Below are 15,658 nucleotides of genomic sequence, written 5' to 3' on the forward strand. Positions count from 1 at the left end.
GGCAAGTCACTAGAGACCAGATAAAACTGAATTCCAAAGAATTCTATTTTCTTGAACTTTAAATTCAAAAGCTAAAGACATTTTCTTCATCTCAGCACAGGTCTATGATAACCTTGTACTATTTATAAGACATTAGTAAAATTTTATACAATTATATTTCATTAGCAGGGTGTTAAGCATGTTAACAAGTTCTATTCCAATTTAAATATACCATTTTAATTCCCTGTTAAAAAGTCTCTGCAAGTTTAATAACATTTTAACATGAAACTGAAGCCATCTCCAACTATATTTGTATTTCATTCTTACTGGTTCACAGCATCTCTAAAATGCACTTTGTAGATTAAATATTTCAGTTAACAGAGCTGAGAAAAACCAGCATATTTTAAAGTTCCTACCAGTTGTTCTGCAGCATTCTTTCCAAGGAGGATTCAGTTACAGTTCTTGAGATACTCTCCAAAATTTACATTTAATGTTGAAAAGAAAACAAATTCCAAGTGGTAGATCTTTCTGGAATCTGAGTTCTGGTAATTCAAACCAATCCAATTACTTGAATTACACAAAACTCTAAGGATAGGGCAGGGACAGAAGTTACAAGAGTCCAGCAACAACTGATGTCTCTTCAGACACTTTCTTCACATACTATTTTCTCTTCGACCACTCAAGACTACCTCTTAACACAGGAACGTCACTGAGAAACAGAAGAAGGGTCTTCTCAAGCTGAGAGAGAAAGGCAACCCCACATACCCTAGAAAACCCCTAAACATCCCATTATATCACACCCCTGGCATGTTATAGCAGAGCAAACACCCAAAAGCTGAAGTCACAGCCAAGATGGAACCAGACAAGCACAGGAAAATCAAGCCATCTCCCAGCAACCTCAGGTTAAGCATATCAATCCAAAATCACTAAAATATTTTGGACACTATCTTATATCTTCAAAAGCAAGAACCGAGAATGATTGACCCTAGAACATGAAATAAAGAGCCATAAAGGAATAATAAGAAATTCTCAGTAGACTGAAACCAGCGTAGGCCTCACACAGCAGGTTTCCCCCCCCCCCCCCCCCAACTCTTTCACCAAAACTCTGGCGCTTAGCATGTTATTCCAGCTTTCAACAGATAAAGAAGTTCTTTGGCAGCTTGTTTGTTAGCTTGGCTCAAGTAATAGAGATACATTTCCTCTCACAGTACAGTCTTCTGTTAAAAAAAGAAAGGTTTTAGGCCTCAAGGCGCTCAACATATAACAAATTCAGCCCAGCCAGTGTTCAAGTTTTCCCCAAGCAGCAGTACCATGAAACAAACAACAAGCAATCTATTTAACAGCCAATAATGAAGACTAGTAGAACCTGACAAGAATCTCATCAGCTTCACAAAACTGCTGCTTGGTAAAACAGCAATAACCCATATCAAAAACACACCTGCACCCAAAAATTAGGCAAGCAGTGAAGGGTGGAACAACACTGTTCCCATCCATCTTGGCCATGTTCCTGTCCTTTCCCTCACAGCCAACCAGAGCTTCATAGAAATGACAGATTCTGGTCTCTGTGTCCAGAAATAGCATCCTGGTAAGAATTCCCAGCCACTATTGCTAGGCTCCTTACCAGAGCACTGTATCTAATCTCTGTAGGGGAAAAATCTGATAATTTTTTCTTACTTACTTCTGGGCTATTAGGTTTAGAGCTACTAATTGCAGAAAAAGTACCAGTACAATTTTATAAACAGAAGTCAACAGTTTAGAGAGCTCTACTATTAGGAAAATACACTGGGGGGAGGTAGGAGACATAATCATTTAACAACATAACTTGGCCCTGTGAAATCAGAGCTTTCTTACAACCAAAAACCACTGCTATAAAGAAGTTGAGCACTTCAAACCCTGGCACATGCAACTTGGACACAAGAAGCATCTGCAATTTTATCATCAAGAAAACAGACTACACAATATTCCAGACAAAAATCCACACTGAAAATACATTATTAGAAAGGCATTTGTTGTGCCTTTCAAACAGAATCAACAGGCTGTATATCTTAAATTTTGATCCTGTGAGCCCATACCTTTAGACATTCATGCTAAGTGTGGAAGCCAGAGGACACCAATATCATATAAAATTAAGACCTTTCATATGCCAAGCAGAACTGCATAATGTTCAGAAAAGGTAGCATGTATTTAACAGTAATACTTCATACCATAGCAAAGGCTTATGACTCAAGTTAAATAATCCATACTACATTTAAAACTATCAGCTTTCCACAGCATCTGTTTTAGAGTAGACTTTTCATCCAACTACAGACTCAGATGGCTTTTTCTTCACTGCTTTGTTCACATAAAGTTTATACCAATCAAAAACAGAACAGGAAAATACTGTATGGCACTCAAAAACTAGTTTTGCTTGTGTTTTGGGCATGGCACAGAGGACTAGCAAGTACAGTGCAATATGCACAGCCTGAAATCCAAGTTCTGAGTTGCAAGCTCCATACCTGTGTGAAGGTGAGGGAGCCTCGAACTGCGGCACCGTACTGTCCTCACTGACTGGGGAGTACAAGCCACTCATTTCCTGAAACAGAAAGCCACATTACAGCAAAGCTGACAAAACATGAATAGTAGACACCATCTAATATACAGTGTTCACATAGTAATTTTTTGTTTTTCGAAGAAGCAGATAACCAACTGTATCTACATTATTTCAACTCTCACCTGGAATTCTTTACTATACCTGAAGAAACATTGATTTTCTTTTTTTTTTTTATCTGGTTATCATTTAAACTGGGTTTCAGAAATCCTACAACTGCAGTACTTTTTACCCCAAAAGAGACAGTTCTGGAATTTATACTCCAAAAAGCAATGGATTTGGTTACCATTCAATTGTCTCTAACCCAACACCTCCCTTACACATGGCAGAACAAGCAAGCTGTAACTGCATTTTTGAGATACATGCAACTTATCTAATAGCCTTTGCAGCTGGAAACTAATGCTGGATATGGGTTATGGCAAGAACAGCCACAAGACAACAGGGCAAAAGTGGTATCTTGTCCCAGACTTAAAAGAGGATCTATCAGTCTTCTGTGGGGCAAGCGTACAAGAGAAACTTCACACATAAACTTGGCTTTGTCACTTCCAGACTAAATCACTGCTGTATACCCAGTATGACACTGTACCTTTCATCTGTTTGAGAAACAGAAGCTACACAGGATGCTGCAGCTCATTAGTTAGGGGGGCAAAGTGTTCCAGGACAATGTTACTGGTGCTTTTCAAATTCCCACTAGGTGCCCATTAGGTTAGGTAGAAAGTAGGATATTTGTGATGAGAGAGATCCACGGCTTTAGAGGTCAGAACCAAGGTCACTATCACACACCAGATATGTACCCCAGCTGCAGTCCACTGAAGTGCCTGATTAAAGTGCAGAAAAGCAGGTAGCTAGATATTCTTCGAGGGATCCTGCAGCTCTGGGAATAGCTTCTCCTAGATCTGAAGACCTATTTCACCAGTCTCAAGGAAACATGCTAAGGTATATTTATTTCCTGAGAGCTGGGAAACATTTAGGGAAATAGGCCTGAAAAAATGCTGTTATCTACCAAGTTACAATATGCATAGCTATCAGCTGAAGGGAAGTTCCTGCAGTTGTCAGTTCTATTTATATTTTGGTAATTCATCAGCATGCATATAAACTGGAAGTGAAGAAATCTAAAAGGCTTTTGGGCAGTGGTTGGGAGCTCGTGCTGACTGCTCAAGATGAGCAAGAGAAGCAGGCCTGCAAACTGATTCCCAAGAAGTTTTAAGGGAATGCTGTTTTGAGAGGTGGCAGTCTGATGCATTCCTGAAACATCAGTTTCCTACTCCAAGTTCAGAACACTGGAATGATTAGAGGAAAGGACCAAGAACCTAGGGACTCAATAAGGACAGAAGGATTGAGCTGATGGGTCTACAAATACTTGGAGAATAATTCTTAACAAAAATCTCAAGAGATCCTCATCATTACGGAATTAGGAGAATTATATCAGGAGGTAGCAGGTTGCTTCTGTTTTGACATGCAGCAGGAGCTGGTTCTGCTCCTACCCAGTCTCTGCATTATGGCTCTCTTGTACAGCCCCCAATACCTCTCCATTTTAAGAGTGGCATGCTGCTAAGATTTAAACAGCCTGTGCAAATAGCCTGAACACTGTGATGTACAAAAATCATGAGTTATGATCAATATATTGGCTGTTGATTTCTAGCAATTATTCTAAAATACTTACTACCCACACAAGGAAATTTAAAGATATGATTATATAAGAGGAGGTTTCAATGAAGCCCCCTCTTACCAACCTGCAGCTTGCACACATCAACTAAATGAACAAATTAAAGAAAGAACATCATCTGTTCATTTTCCCATTACTGGCTTAAATGCCATAAATTTAACACAGCAGCCCCACAGCAAGGCAGACAGCTTGATGAAAATGAAAAATTGCCAGAGTCAGAACAATGTCTGGGCACCTCACCTCTACTCGTTTAATATCTTCTTCTAGAACACTTAGCTCCTTCTGGATCTGCTCCAATTGCTGTGGATAAGAGAATGGGAGAAGTCTAAATCAATCTGCACTGCACCACCACCAAGATAAATTATGATCTTTTCAGAGAGGAACCTGAACTCTCTTAACTGGCATGCTACACAATTCAAAAGTCACTAGGCAGAAAGTTCATATGCATAGATTAACATAAGTGTGCACACAAACTGTAATTGTGAAACAGTACAAAACATGAGCATGAGGTACTTTGATATCACAGAGACCCACATTATTCAAACTAATACTTTTATGCTCCTCTAACATCTTCCATGCAAGGTATAGCTAGTATACAAACACTGAACATAATTAGAAAAAAACCACCATGAACAAGACAGTGATTACTCCACCCTTCAACAAAACACGAAATGTTTTGCTAAAAGGTGTTAAGAGCATTCCTCTTACCAACAGTTAACCTGACAATTGCCAATTTAAATTTACAGATAGAATTTTCAGATTGGCAAAAAAAACACCTATTGTGACCAAGGAGAGATTTGCTCCTGGCACCAAGCAAGGGCCACGTGCCATTTGTTTCAAAGGTGTGATACTTACCTTGGATTACACCATGAACTCCAGTCAGTCTGAGGGCTATCCCTGAAAAGGTCAGAAGGGGACTTCCCCTCTCACCAGCCAACATCCCCTTTCCCTTCTCTGTGTCACATGTAGTATTTTTCAGGTTTTTGCAGTTACTTTTCAGTTAGTCAGTAACCTGGCTTCACTTATCTCTATCAACTGTGAAGTCACAGACTTGGTGATTGTTTCTCCCTAAGCAAGAGCATCATCTGCTTACCAGCTCTAATTCCCACCTCATTCAGCAGACATGTCCCATCCAAACACACAGCCTGTACCCAGCCTTGCAAGGCTTGAACACTTGCACTTCTCTAGGTGAGAGATCTGACTCTGGACCTAAACAGACAAAACTCAGCTCCAATGCAAGTCTGGTTCACTAAGATGCACACATCAAATGAATAAATTGAGAACTGGAAGTCCACCTGACTCTCCTTAATTCACAATAAAAGTCTACAGACAACTAGGACTGTGGCATTCAACCAGAAGCTGTTACCAAGTTGGCAAGTCCACTGAAAGCTTATTAAGCACAACACATTCTCTAAAGGCCAGACAAATCTTTGTCATTTTGAATTTATAACAGAGTATCAAATTGCCCAAATCCAAAGTTACTAGTATTGCAAGACATAGTATGCTTAGTATGACATATTCCCAAGAACATCTGGCAAGCTACTCCCAGAGACTTATTCACTTGAGTGCTTAAGCTTGATCCTTTAAGTGGCAGAAAGTTTTGCTTAAACAAAACTGCAACCCATCTCAAACACCAACTATTGATCAGCATTCCAAATACCTGTGTGCTCTGCATTAGATAATACACCATTTTAAATTACCTTTTCAACATTAAAAAAGCTCTGTCCCTGAAGACACGAGAGGAAAGGACTGCTGGGTCCACGCCTACTTCTAACATGGCTTCTTCCTTGTAATGAGATGACATTGTATTTATATCCTAATGTCTCTACTCTGAAGGTTTCATTTTATATTTAATTTGAGTCAAAGACAGCACAAGTTTAATGGTTTAAAACTAGACTGCCACAGATAATTTACAAACCACTACACCATAACAGACAATTCCATTTTCACTTGTGAAACCTGAATAGCAGGTGGTGCTATAGCTCTAAGATTAGTGGTAAAGTTAAGCAACACTTGCACAGCACAGGTCCTGCCTGTACTCAGCTCTAGCAGACAAATACCCTTAGTCCTCCACTTTCATAAACCCCATTTAAAAAGAAATTACAACCACGCTTAGAAGTTCCAAAATTACAGCAAGGAAATCAGCTATTCTACAATGTACTGGCTCACAGCCAAACTGGACAACTGAAAAATAATTGACTGCTGTTGCCATCACATAAAGAGGAGACCTTTTTATAAGAACAAGAGCAGAGACTTCTTTTTATTGGCCAGCTTTTATTAACTATTGCACAGAGTTGAAACTACGAGACCTGGTACTTCATTTAGTAATTCTTCCTTCTAGTTACATTAAGGCAAGCAATTTGAACCTACCACAAACTTATCCAATAGTAGCAAGTCTAAAAACTAAGTAAATGTGTTTCATGCTTATTTTAGGAAGAGTCTTCTCATACTGTCAGCATCAAATGAGTTACCAATGCCTACACTGAGATTATTTTTTTTGGTAGGTTGGCTCAAGTGTTTCATGGTTTAGCTTTAATCTATCAAAGACCTTCAATCAGTCCACATTCATTCCAATTAAACTCTGAAAAATGAGACCACTGATTTATAATTGCCAACCATTGAGGGACATTTAAGGAAAGCTACATGAATTATAGTCCTTGCAGTATATCCAGATTTATGGGCCCTTAATTTGATTTTCACTATGTTGAGCACAGAAAGCAAGCCAAATCCTGTCCCAATGATGGGCAGAATCACACCTGTCAACCTTCAGATTAAGTCAGCAAAAACACTTAGAACAAACACTGAAATGTATGCTAAAATGAAGCACATACTATAAACTCTCTTCTCAGACACAGATGCTTTCCCAGAACAGAAAGTGCCAGCATGGACAAGGAGAAGGTTTCAATTCAGCCATTAAACCTCATCATTTCAACTCCACTGAATGAACTACAAGAAGTAGGTATAATGTTCTAGTCCCAAGTTACACAAATACATACATCCAAAAGAAAAAAGATGACCTCACAATAGCCTATGCTTCTTATAACCTGTGGAAAAGGGATTTCAGAACATGCAAGTCAAGAACTAATGTACTGGAAAGATCTTCTATTAAGGAGCTGCATGTCCTTTAAGAAAAACAAGCCACCAGCACAGCTCAGGGCTAGTCTTGCCTAAGCAAAACTCACAGCAAAGCTTCAAGGACAAACAAGCTTACACAATGAACAAGCTGCACACTAGTCTGAGTAGGCAACTGACTCCCACCCCACAACTAGCAGTTATAAATACTTTCAGTAAAGGCAGGTGAACATCCCCCTTTGAAATTCAGTCTTTTACAGAGGTGGCTGAAGAATTCAAGAATATAAGGCATGATCACTGGCAACCTTCTTGCTCAAACAAACTAGCAGCAATAGAATCATAGAATTGTTTAGGTTGGAAAAGACCTTTAAGATCATCCAGTCCAACCATTAACCTACACTACCAAGTCCACACTAAACCAATCAAGGGTAGACTAGACTAAACCATGTCCCAAAGTGCCACATCTACCCGTTTTTTGAACACTTCCAGGGATGGTGACTCCACCACCTCTCTGGGCAGCCTGTTCCAATGCTTGACCACCCTTTCTGTGAAGAAATTTTTCCTAATTTCCAACCTAAACCTTCCCTGGCACAGCTTAAGCCCATTTCCTCTCGTCCTATCAGTAACTACTTGGGAGAAGAGACCAACACCCACCTCACTACAACCTCCTTTCAGGTAGTTGTAGGCAGCGATAAGGTCTCCCCTCAGCCTCCTCTTCTCCAGGCTAAACAATCCCAGTTCCCTCAGCCGCTCCTCATAAGGCCTGTACTCCAGACCCTTCACCAGCCTTGTTGCCCTTCTCTGGACACGCTCCAGCACCTCAAGGTCTTTCTTGGAGTGAGGGGCCCAAAACTGGACACAGTATTCCAGGTGTGGCCTCGCCAGTGCTGAGTACAAGGGGACAATCACCTCCCTGCTCCTGCTGGCAACACTATTCCTGATACAAGCCAGGATGCTGTTGGCCTTCTTGGCCACCTGGGCACACTGCTGGCTCACGTTCAGCCGGCTGTCAACCAACACCCCGAGGTCCTTTTCGGCCAGGCAGCTTTCCAGCCACTCTTCCCCAAGCCTGTAGCACTGCATGGGGTTGTTGTGACCGAAGTGCAGGACCCAACACTTGGCCTTGTTAAACCTCATACAGTTGGCCTCGGCCCATCGGTCCAGCCTGTCCAGGTCCCTCTGCAGGGCCATCCTACCCTTGAGCAGATCGACACTCCCACCCAGTTTGGTGTCATCTGCAAAGTTACTGAGGGTGCACTCAATCCCCTCATCCAGATCATCGATAAAGGTATTAAACAAGGCTGGCCCCAAAACAGAGCCCTGGGGAACACCGCTCGTGACCGGCTGCCAACTGGACTTAACTCCATTCACCACTACTCTCTGGGCTCGGCCACCCAACCAGTTTTTTACCCAGCGAAGACTACGCCCGTCCAAGCCATGAGCTGCCAGCTTCCCAAGGAGAACATTGTGGGAGACAGTGTCAAAAGCTTTGCTAAAGTCCAGGTAAATGACATCCACAGCCTTTCCATCATCTACCAGGTGGGTCACCAGGTCATAAAAGGAGATCAGGTTGGTCAATCAGGACCTGCCTTTCATGAACCCATGCTGGCTGGGCCTGATCCCCTGGTTGACCTGCACTTGCCTGTTGAGTTCACTCAAGATGAACCTCTCCATAATCTTTCCCAGCACTGAGGTCAGGCTGACAGGCCTGTAGTTCCCCGGGTCCTCCTTCCGGCCCTTCTTGTAGATGGGAGTCACATTGGCAAGCCTCCAGTCATCAGGGACCTCCCCTGTTAACCAGGACTGCTGATAGATGATGGAAAGTGGCTTGGCAAGCTCCTCTGCCAGCTCCCTCAGTACTCTTGGGTGGATCCCATCTGGCCCCATAGACTTGTGAGTGTCCAGGTGGCGTAGCAGGTTGCATAGCAGGTCAAAACAATATTTCAAAGCAGTATCCAAGAAGAAAAGTTACCAGCAGTTACCAGAGGAGGTACCACAGTAAGAAACACAAGCTCTCATGTTATTCTTTTTAGGTAACCTTTCAGATCCAAACCCCTTTCACACCCACCAGGCAGTCCCTTCAAACCCCTCTGGTTTGTGACTGAAGCTGTCTAGACACACATGCAAAGAGTTCTCCAAAGACAACTCTCAGCCCTGGTGTATGCAGATGAAGAGAAACCCCCTGGTTAGAGTTGCTCAGAGCAAGAGACACCCCACCATGCTAGTGAACTACCATATAAGATTCTTGGGTGGAAATATTAATTTGAACTTGCACAACACTGAACACCAGGTCATGGTCAGAGTTTGATTTCAGCTAGCTATCTACTAACAAGCGTAGCTGGGCACAGTGCTGAATTTTCATCCTCAGTTTTCCTGTTTTTCCTGAGGGCCCCTCAGGAGGCAATGACTTCATCCCTTGTACAATACAGACAGAAACAGTCCTGACTGGGTCTCCTGGTGCCAGTTTTAAATGTTTACAAAAAAGCTCAGTAGAGCCTCCCAGTGCCACAGAGATGGCCTAGAAAAACACATTAGGAAGAGAGTCATACAACCTTGACCAACTGTCTTTCCAATTCTAGACAAAGCATAAGAACAGCAGAAGTTACTTTATACAGAAATATTGTGAAATCACTAACACAATTCCCACCACACAGCTCAAACAGAGCATCTGGATTCACACTGTTGAAAGCTCACAAGCCTTGTTATGTTCAGTCAAACACCTTCAAGGCTCCAAACCAAAACCCTCACGAATTCGTCACAACATACACCACAGATCAAGACAAAAAGAAAGACTATTACCAGAGGAAGCATCTTTTTTTCCCCCCACAAACACACATAGCCATTGCACCAACCAGGACAGGGTGAAATCTAGCATCTGTCCAGCTAAGGATAAATCAGGTAGTCTTCGTGGATACTCCATTCATTCTATCCCATCACTTCATCCAACATGATCTCTTCCTACTTCTTGTTCTTCCATCAACTAGTGCTCTAACAAACTTGAGTGTAAACTGAAGTATTAATAGATGAACCTTTCCTAGAGGTATGCAGTGAAATTAATTTCCTCCCATAAGACTCAATACTTCCAACAACAGAGAAGATCAATTTCTTTCTCTGGAAACCAGTTGGAAGTCTTGTCTGTCTCAGGGTTTCCCTTCCTATATTGCTTCTGATACAGAGCCTGTTATAACATACAGAGCAAATATGGCAAGGAAGTGATTTTCAGAGTTTACAGATATTTTAACCTTTTAAATTAATTGCAAGTCTCACTTATTTTGACATCAAATTCCATTTGTTAATGCTTCCGTGTTACAAAGTCTTTGCACAAGTGGAAAAAGATGCAAGGTTTCTTTTGGTATGAAGAAAAGAAGAACACCTGAGCCTCCACAAGTTACTTTCATTGGTGACACATGGCATCCAAACCTTTTAAGACACATGGGCAGTCTGCCTATAACAGACTTAACTGCAGGGAATATTTCTTCTCTTTGATCAATACTTCCTCCAAATGGTAAATGTTTCCTCTTAGCTGGGGAAGAGCTAATGAAGGCTTGAAGACAAGACCCTGGTTGAGTTGTTTAGCGCACACAATTCCTGAGGGCAAGAGGAAGGAGATGCCTGGCTGATCAAAAACATTTCATATCTTGAATCTTCCTCCTCCTCATTTAAATCCTCCAGTTTGGGTTGCAGGAATAATGATTTGAAGGCTTACTGATGGGCTCTGATAGAAAAGCATCACAAGAGAAAGATATCTGGGGCAGGGAACAAAGCTGTCTAAACATTTAGATTAATTGCCTTAGAGTTTAATACATCACCATACATGCTACTTATCTCCTAGTACTAGGTTGCCCCCTCTTTTTCTTTGGAAAGACCACTCCACTGCAGTAAGGAGAGTCAGCAATTATACACTGATGTTTATATGATAATCTCTAGCCTGCTGCTCATACACTAGCTGTATCCTTGGCTTATTATCAGTGCAGTCAATTGAGCAGCTTAGAAATGCAAATAGATTTAAAATACCAGTTATTTAAGTGCAGTGGATAGGAAAGAGATTACTATAGCTATAAATTCACCTCAGGAGTCCTGGAATGTAATCAAGACTATATGACAACATAAGAGCATGACTGATTTCTAGTTCTGTCACCTCCTCTTGCTTACTCATTAGTTCATCCATGTGTGTATGCACAGAACAATAAGACTTGACAGGTGAAGTGATTAACACAAGGTAATGACATCCCTGGAGAATTCATGCTTATAATTCCCTGCAATTATCCTACAATAACTAATAACTCCTCTTATTTTTAGTATTTAACATGCTCACAATATAGAGTAAGTGAAGACAGCTGGATAGATGCATGCATTCGAGGTTGAAAAGAATGATGATGATTCTGAAATGCTGAGCAGGCACTCAGTGCCACAAACCTGAGACGTATCAGGATTACTTCTCTGCCCCAGGATGTTTACCAGCTAAAAACAGCCCCCAGGCATTAGCAGACATGAAAGAGATCTTGTTTGTTAGATATGAGACACTTTATGTGACGTTATTAGAAAGAAAAAGCCCACAAAACATAAAAATGAAGTGACAGCTGCCAAGAGAAACATGAATGCATCTGGGAATCACGTGTATGCTGTAGAACTTGACTTGTGGTACTAATCATTAAGCTCAGTATTCTCCTTCAGTAAGCAATGGTGCTACTTCACAGAAATAGCACTCTCCATCAGGTGGCTGAGCTAATGATGCTTTAGGACAAATTATGTATGATATATATGGTGTGGTCCAACTTCATTCAGTAACATTCAAATCCTGACAAGACAATTAGTAAGGCCTCTTTTTAAAGTGAAGAATATGAAACTGGGGAGAATTTTTTGTATTAACTGATATTATCAGCTCTCTCACAAAGTGTTCAAGATGAAAGAACATGTGATCATTTAAAAATAAACAAAGTTAAACTTGCAAAAGGATTTATGCAACACAGCTAAGTTAACAGCATTAAAACTGGCATGAAAATACAGATTTTAAAGGCACAAGTTGTGGCATTTGGTATCCCTTGAAAATAGGAATAAAAAAAATCCCCTAAAGTCAAGCATTTCATTATTAAACTTGACCTTCCAGGCTCCTTGGATCCTTGATTTCAACAGAAGAGACTGCTGAATCAAAAAAAAAAAAAAATGCAGAGTGTGCATTCAAGCATTCAATTAACTGTGCACACATATGGAAAGGCACACAGCCATGTTAAGTTTGCCTTAGACACAACCAGCTATTGTGGATGATCAATACATTTCTCCCCTCCGAAACTGTTATTGTCAAAAAAGTATTTTCAAGCTTTAGCCATTTGTTTTCAATCTTTTTTCAAAGGAAGCCTTTTTTTTTCCTATTACTATTGCCAAGGATTTGTGTTTTTTGCCACAGGTCAAAAAGAAAACAAAATATATAAACTTAAAGAAAAAGAACTTGCAAATACCTTTGTGCAAAAAAACAGGCAGTAAATTTCAGCTTGAAAGATCAATGTTTTGTAAAGTTATGAACACATCAAAACAGGATTTCTAATAGAAACTTCTGCAGGTGCTGAACCTCACATTTATCTTCTAGAGAAATGATGGAAGTACAAGAAAGAGGCATTTGTCAAAATAGTTGACTACAGCAATATTCTGAATTCTTAAGTACAAGCCTATAAAGACAGTTTTCTTCTAGATATAAACCCCCTCCAGTAAGCTCAGAAGTCACCATCTCATGCAGGCAGGAGAAAAAACCCACAAAACTTATGAGTGAAGCAAACAAGGAAGGTTGCAGGTTAACTATATGCTCTGAACATGTTATGAAATAGTATACAGGTATACTAACTCTAAAGCAATTATCTGTATCAACTAAAAAAGTACCTAGTCTCTATGTAAGAACTTGCAGTATGTAATAATTAAAACCCGTTAATAAAATTGTGCAATAAATAATATTCAGAGGCATATTAGGAAACAAAGTTACCAGGCAATTTTACATTCCTTTAAACATTTAAGCCAAACATTTTAATCAGGCACTCTCAGCCACACACAAAAAAGCTTTTATTTAAGAAATTTATATTGCAGCTATGGCTTATTGCAGCTATGGCTTACTGAGTGAAATTACAATTACTCTGCAGTCATCCTTACTAGAATCAGGTTTGAATTAGGGAAGGAAAAAAGGTGGTGTTCCTCCCCACGATAAAGCTTGCTCATTTGACTCATAGCTATGTGCAATACATGTCAGAAGTGTTCCAGGGTCCACACATGTTCCTTGAGTTCCATCCTTATTTCTTAAACAGTCACCTATTACAGCATCAAAAGAAACTACAGTAAGCTTTGAAGCTCTGATAGCCTTCCTCTGCTTTACTGCATTACTCATGTGGCCACTTAAACCCCCCTTCTCAGCTTCCAAACTAGCATCTCAGGCTTTCTGCAGCCTGGATACATCTTCGCCACCAGCACAGCCCATGCCTTTTTCCAAACAGTAGCTCTTCTGTTATCCACGCAGAAAACTCCCTCCAGAAAGGAGTATTGTCACAAACTCCACCAGCTACAGGGAGGACCCTGGGACTTACTAGAAAGGAAGCATCAACTGGCTTAGTTTACAAGTAAATTCCAATTGCCAAAGACATATTTTGATTATCTTTCCATTTGCCATGCTTCCACCCACTGGTTCTCATCTTTCTTAACCTTATCAAATGAAAAGAAAGATTGCTAGCAGCAAGTCTGTCAAGTCCTCATTTCCCTCTGTGGTGTGCTGACCCTGGCTGGATGCCAGGTGCCCACCAAAGCTGCTCTGTCACTCCCCCTCCTCAACTGAATAGAGGAGAGAAAATACAACAAAAGGCTCATGGGTCAAGATAAGAACAGGGAGAGATCATTCACCAAACACCATCATGGGCAAAACAGACTTGACTTGGAGAAATTAGTTTAATTTATTACCAATCAAATCAGAGTAGGATAATGAGAAATAAACCCAAATCTTAAGACCTTCCCCCCCACGCCTTCTTCTTCCCAGGCTCAACTTCACTCACAATTTTCTCTACCTCCTCCCCACGAGCAGTGCAGGGGACAGGGAATGGGGTTACAGTCAGTTCATCACATGTTGTCTCTGCTGCTCCTTCCTCCTCAAGGGGAAGACTCTTCACACTCTTCCCCTGCTCCAGCATGGGGTCCCTCCCAGAGGAGACAGTCCACCAGGAACTTCTCCAACGTGAGTCCTTCCTATGGGATGCAGTTCTTCACAAACTGTTCCCACGTGGGTGTCTTCCACAGGGTGCAGTCCTTGAGGAACAGACTACTCCAGCATGGGTCCCGCACAGGGTCACAAGTCTTCTCCATGGGTTCACAGGTCCTGCCAGGAGCCTGCTCCAGCACGGGCTTTCCACAGGGTCACAGCCTCCTCGGGGCATCCACCTGCTCCAGCATGGGGTCCTCCATGGGCTGCAGGTGGATATCTGCTCCACCATTAAGCTCCATGGGCTGCAGCAGGCCAGCCTGCCTCACCATGGTCTTCACCACAGGCTGCAAGGGAATCTCTGCTCCGGTGCCTGGAGCACCTCCTCCCCCTCCTTCTTCCCTGACCTTGGTGTCTGCAGTGTTGTTTCTCTCATTCTCACTCCTCTCTCCAGCTGCAGTTCCACAGGGTTTTTTTTTTTTTTTGTTCCCTCTTCTTAAATATGTTATCCCAGTGGCACTACCACTGTCACTGATGGGCTCAGCCTTGGCCAGCAGCAGGTCTGTCTTGGGGCCAGCTGGCATCAGCTCTAATGGACATGGGGGAAGCTTCTAGCAGCTTCTCACAGAAGCCACCCCTGTAGCCCCCCTGCTACCAAAACCTTGCCACACAAACCCAATACACCCTCAAAATAAATGGCAAGGCCAAACACTAACCACTATGACAAGGACAGAACTGACAGGCCTGCACAAGTCTTTTGAGATGCAACAGTCTGCATTTCATCTTTGAATATAAAGAGGAGTAAGAAATAACATCAGAGGAAGTGTCTTGGCAGAGGGAACACATAAGCAGGGACAGAGAGGATCTGAAATAAACTATGTGTCCCAATAGGCTTCAGAATGTTCCCAGAGCCATATTCAGAGAATCTGCAGCCAAAATTAAGCTTCTTTATCCTTAAAAAAAAAAAAAAAAAAAAGAGATGCTATCCTTGTACCTTATTATTAAAGCCAAGGGCAGATGCAGATGAGATGGAAAAGGTTTCCCAGGTGCTGAAAGTTATAGTCAGTGGTGGAACACTACACCACAGTATGCTAAAAACCAGAAGCTATGCAATTCCCCTTCATCCTTCCCATTCAACACATGCAAACTAAAGTAGGTATCAACAGCCCCTCCTTCTGTGAGAGTTATT

At 41.5% G+C, this 15,658-nt stretch overlaps 1 protein-coding gene across 4 annotated transcripts in view; it reads right to left on the minus strand.

Moving 5' to 3' along the window:
• The window catches only part of COP1 (COP1 E3 ubiquitin ligase), a 136,042-nt gene that overhangs the window by 104,244 nt on the left and 16,140 nt on the right, over window positions 1-15,658 (minus strand). For all 4 annotated transcript variants that reach the window (XM_075710115.1, XM_075710117.1, XM_075710118.1 and 1 more), the window contains exons 7-8: window positions 4,473-4,532; window positions 2,475-2,551 (exon numbers count right to left, since the gene is read on the minus strand). In XM_075710115.1, the coding sequence (XP_075566230.1) occupies window positions 2,475-2,551; window positions 4,473-4,532 (137 nt within the window). The remainder of the gene's footprint in view (window positions 1-2,474; window positions 2,552-4,472; window positions 4,533-15,658) is intronic.

This window comes from Pelecanus crispus, chromosome 5 (genome assembly GCF_030463565.1).
Source record: "Pelecanus crispus isolate bPelCri1 chromosome 5, bPelCri1.pri, whole genome shotgun sequence".
NCBI lineage: Eukaryota > Metazoa > Chordata > Aves > Pelecaniformes > Pelecanidae > Pelecanus > Pelecanus crispus.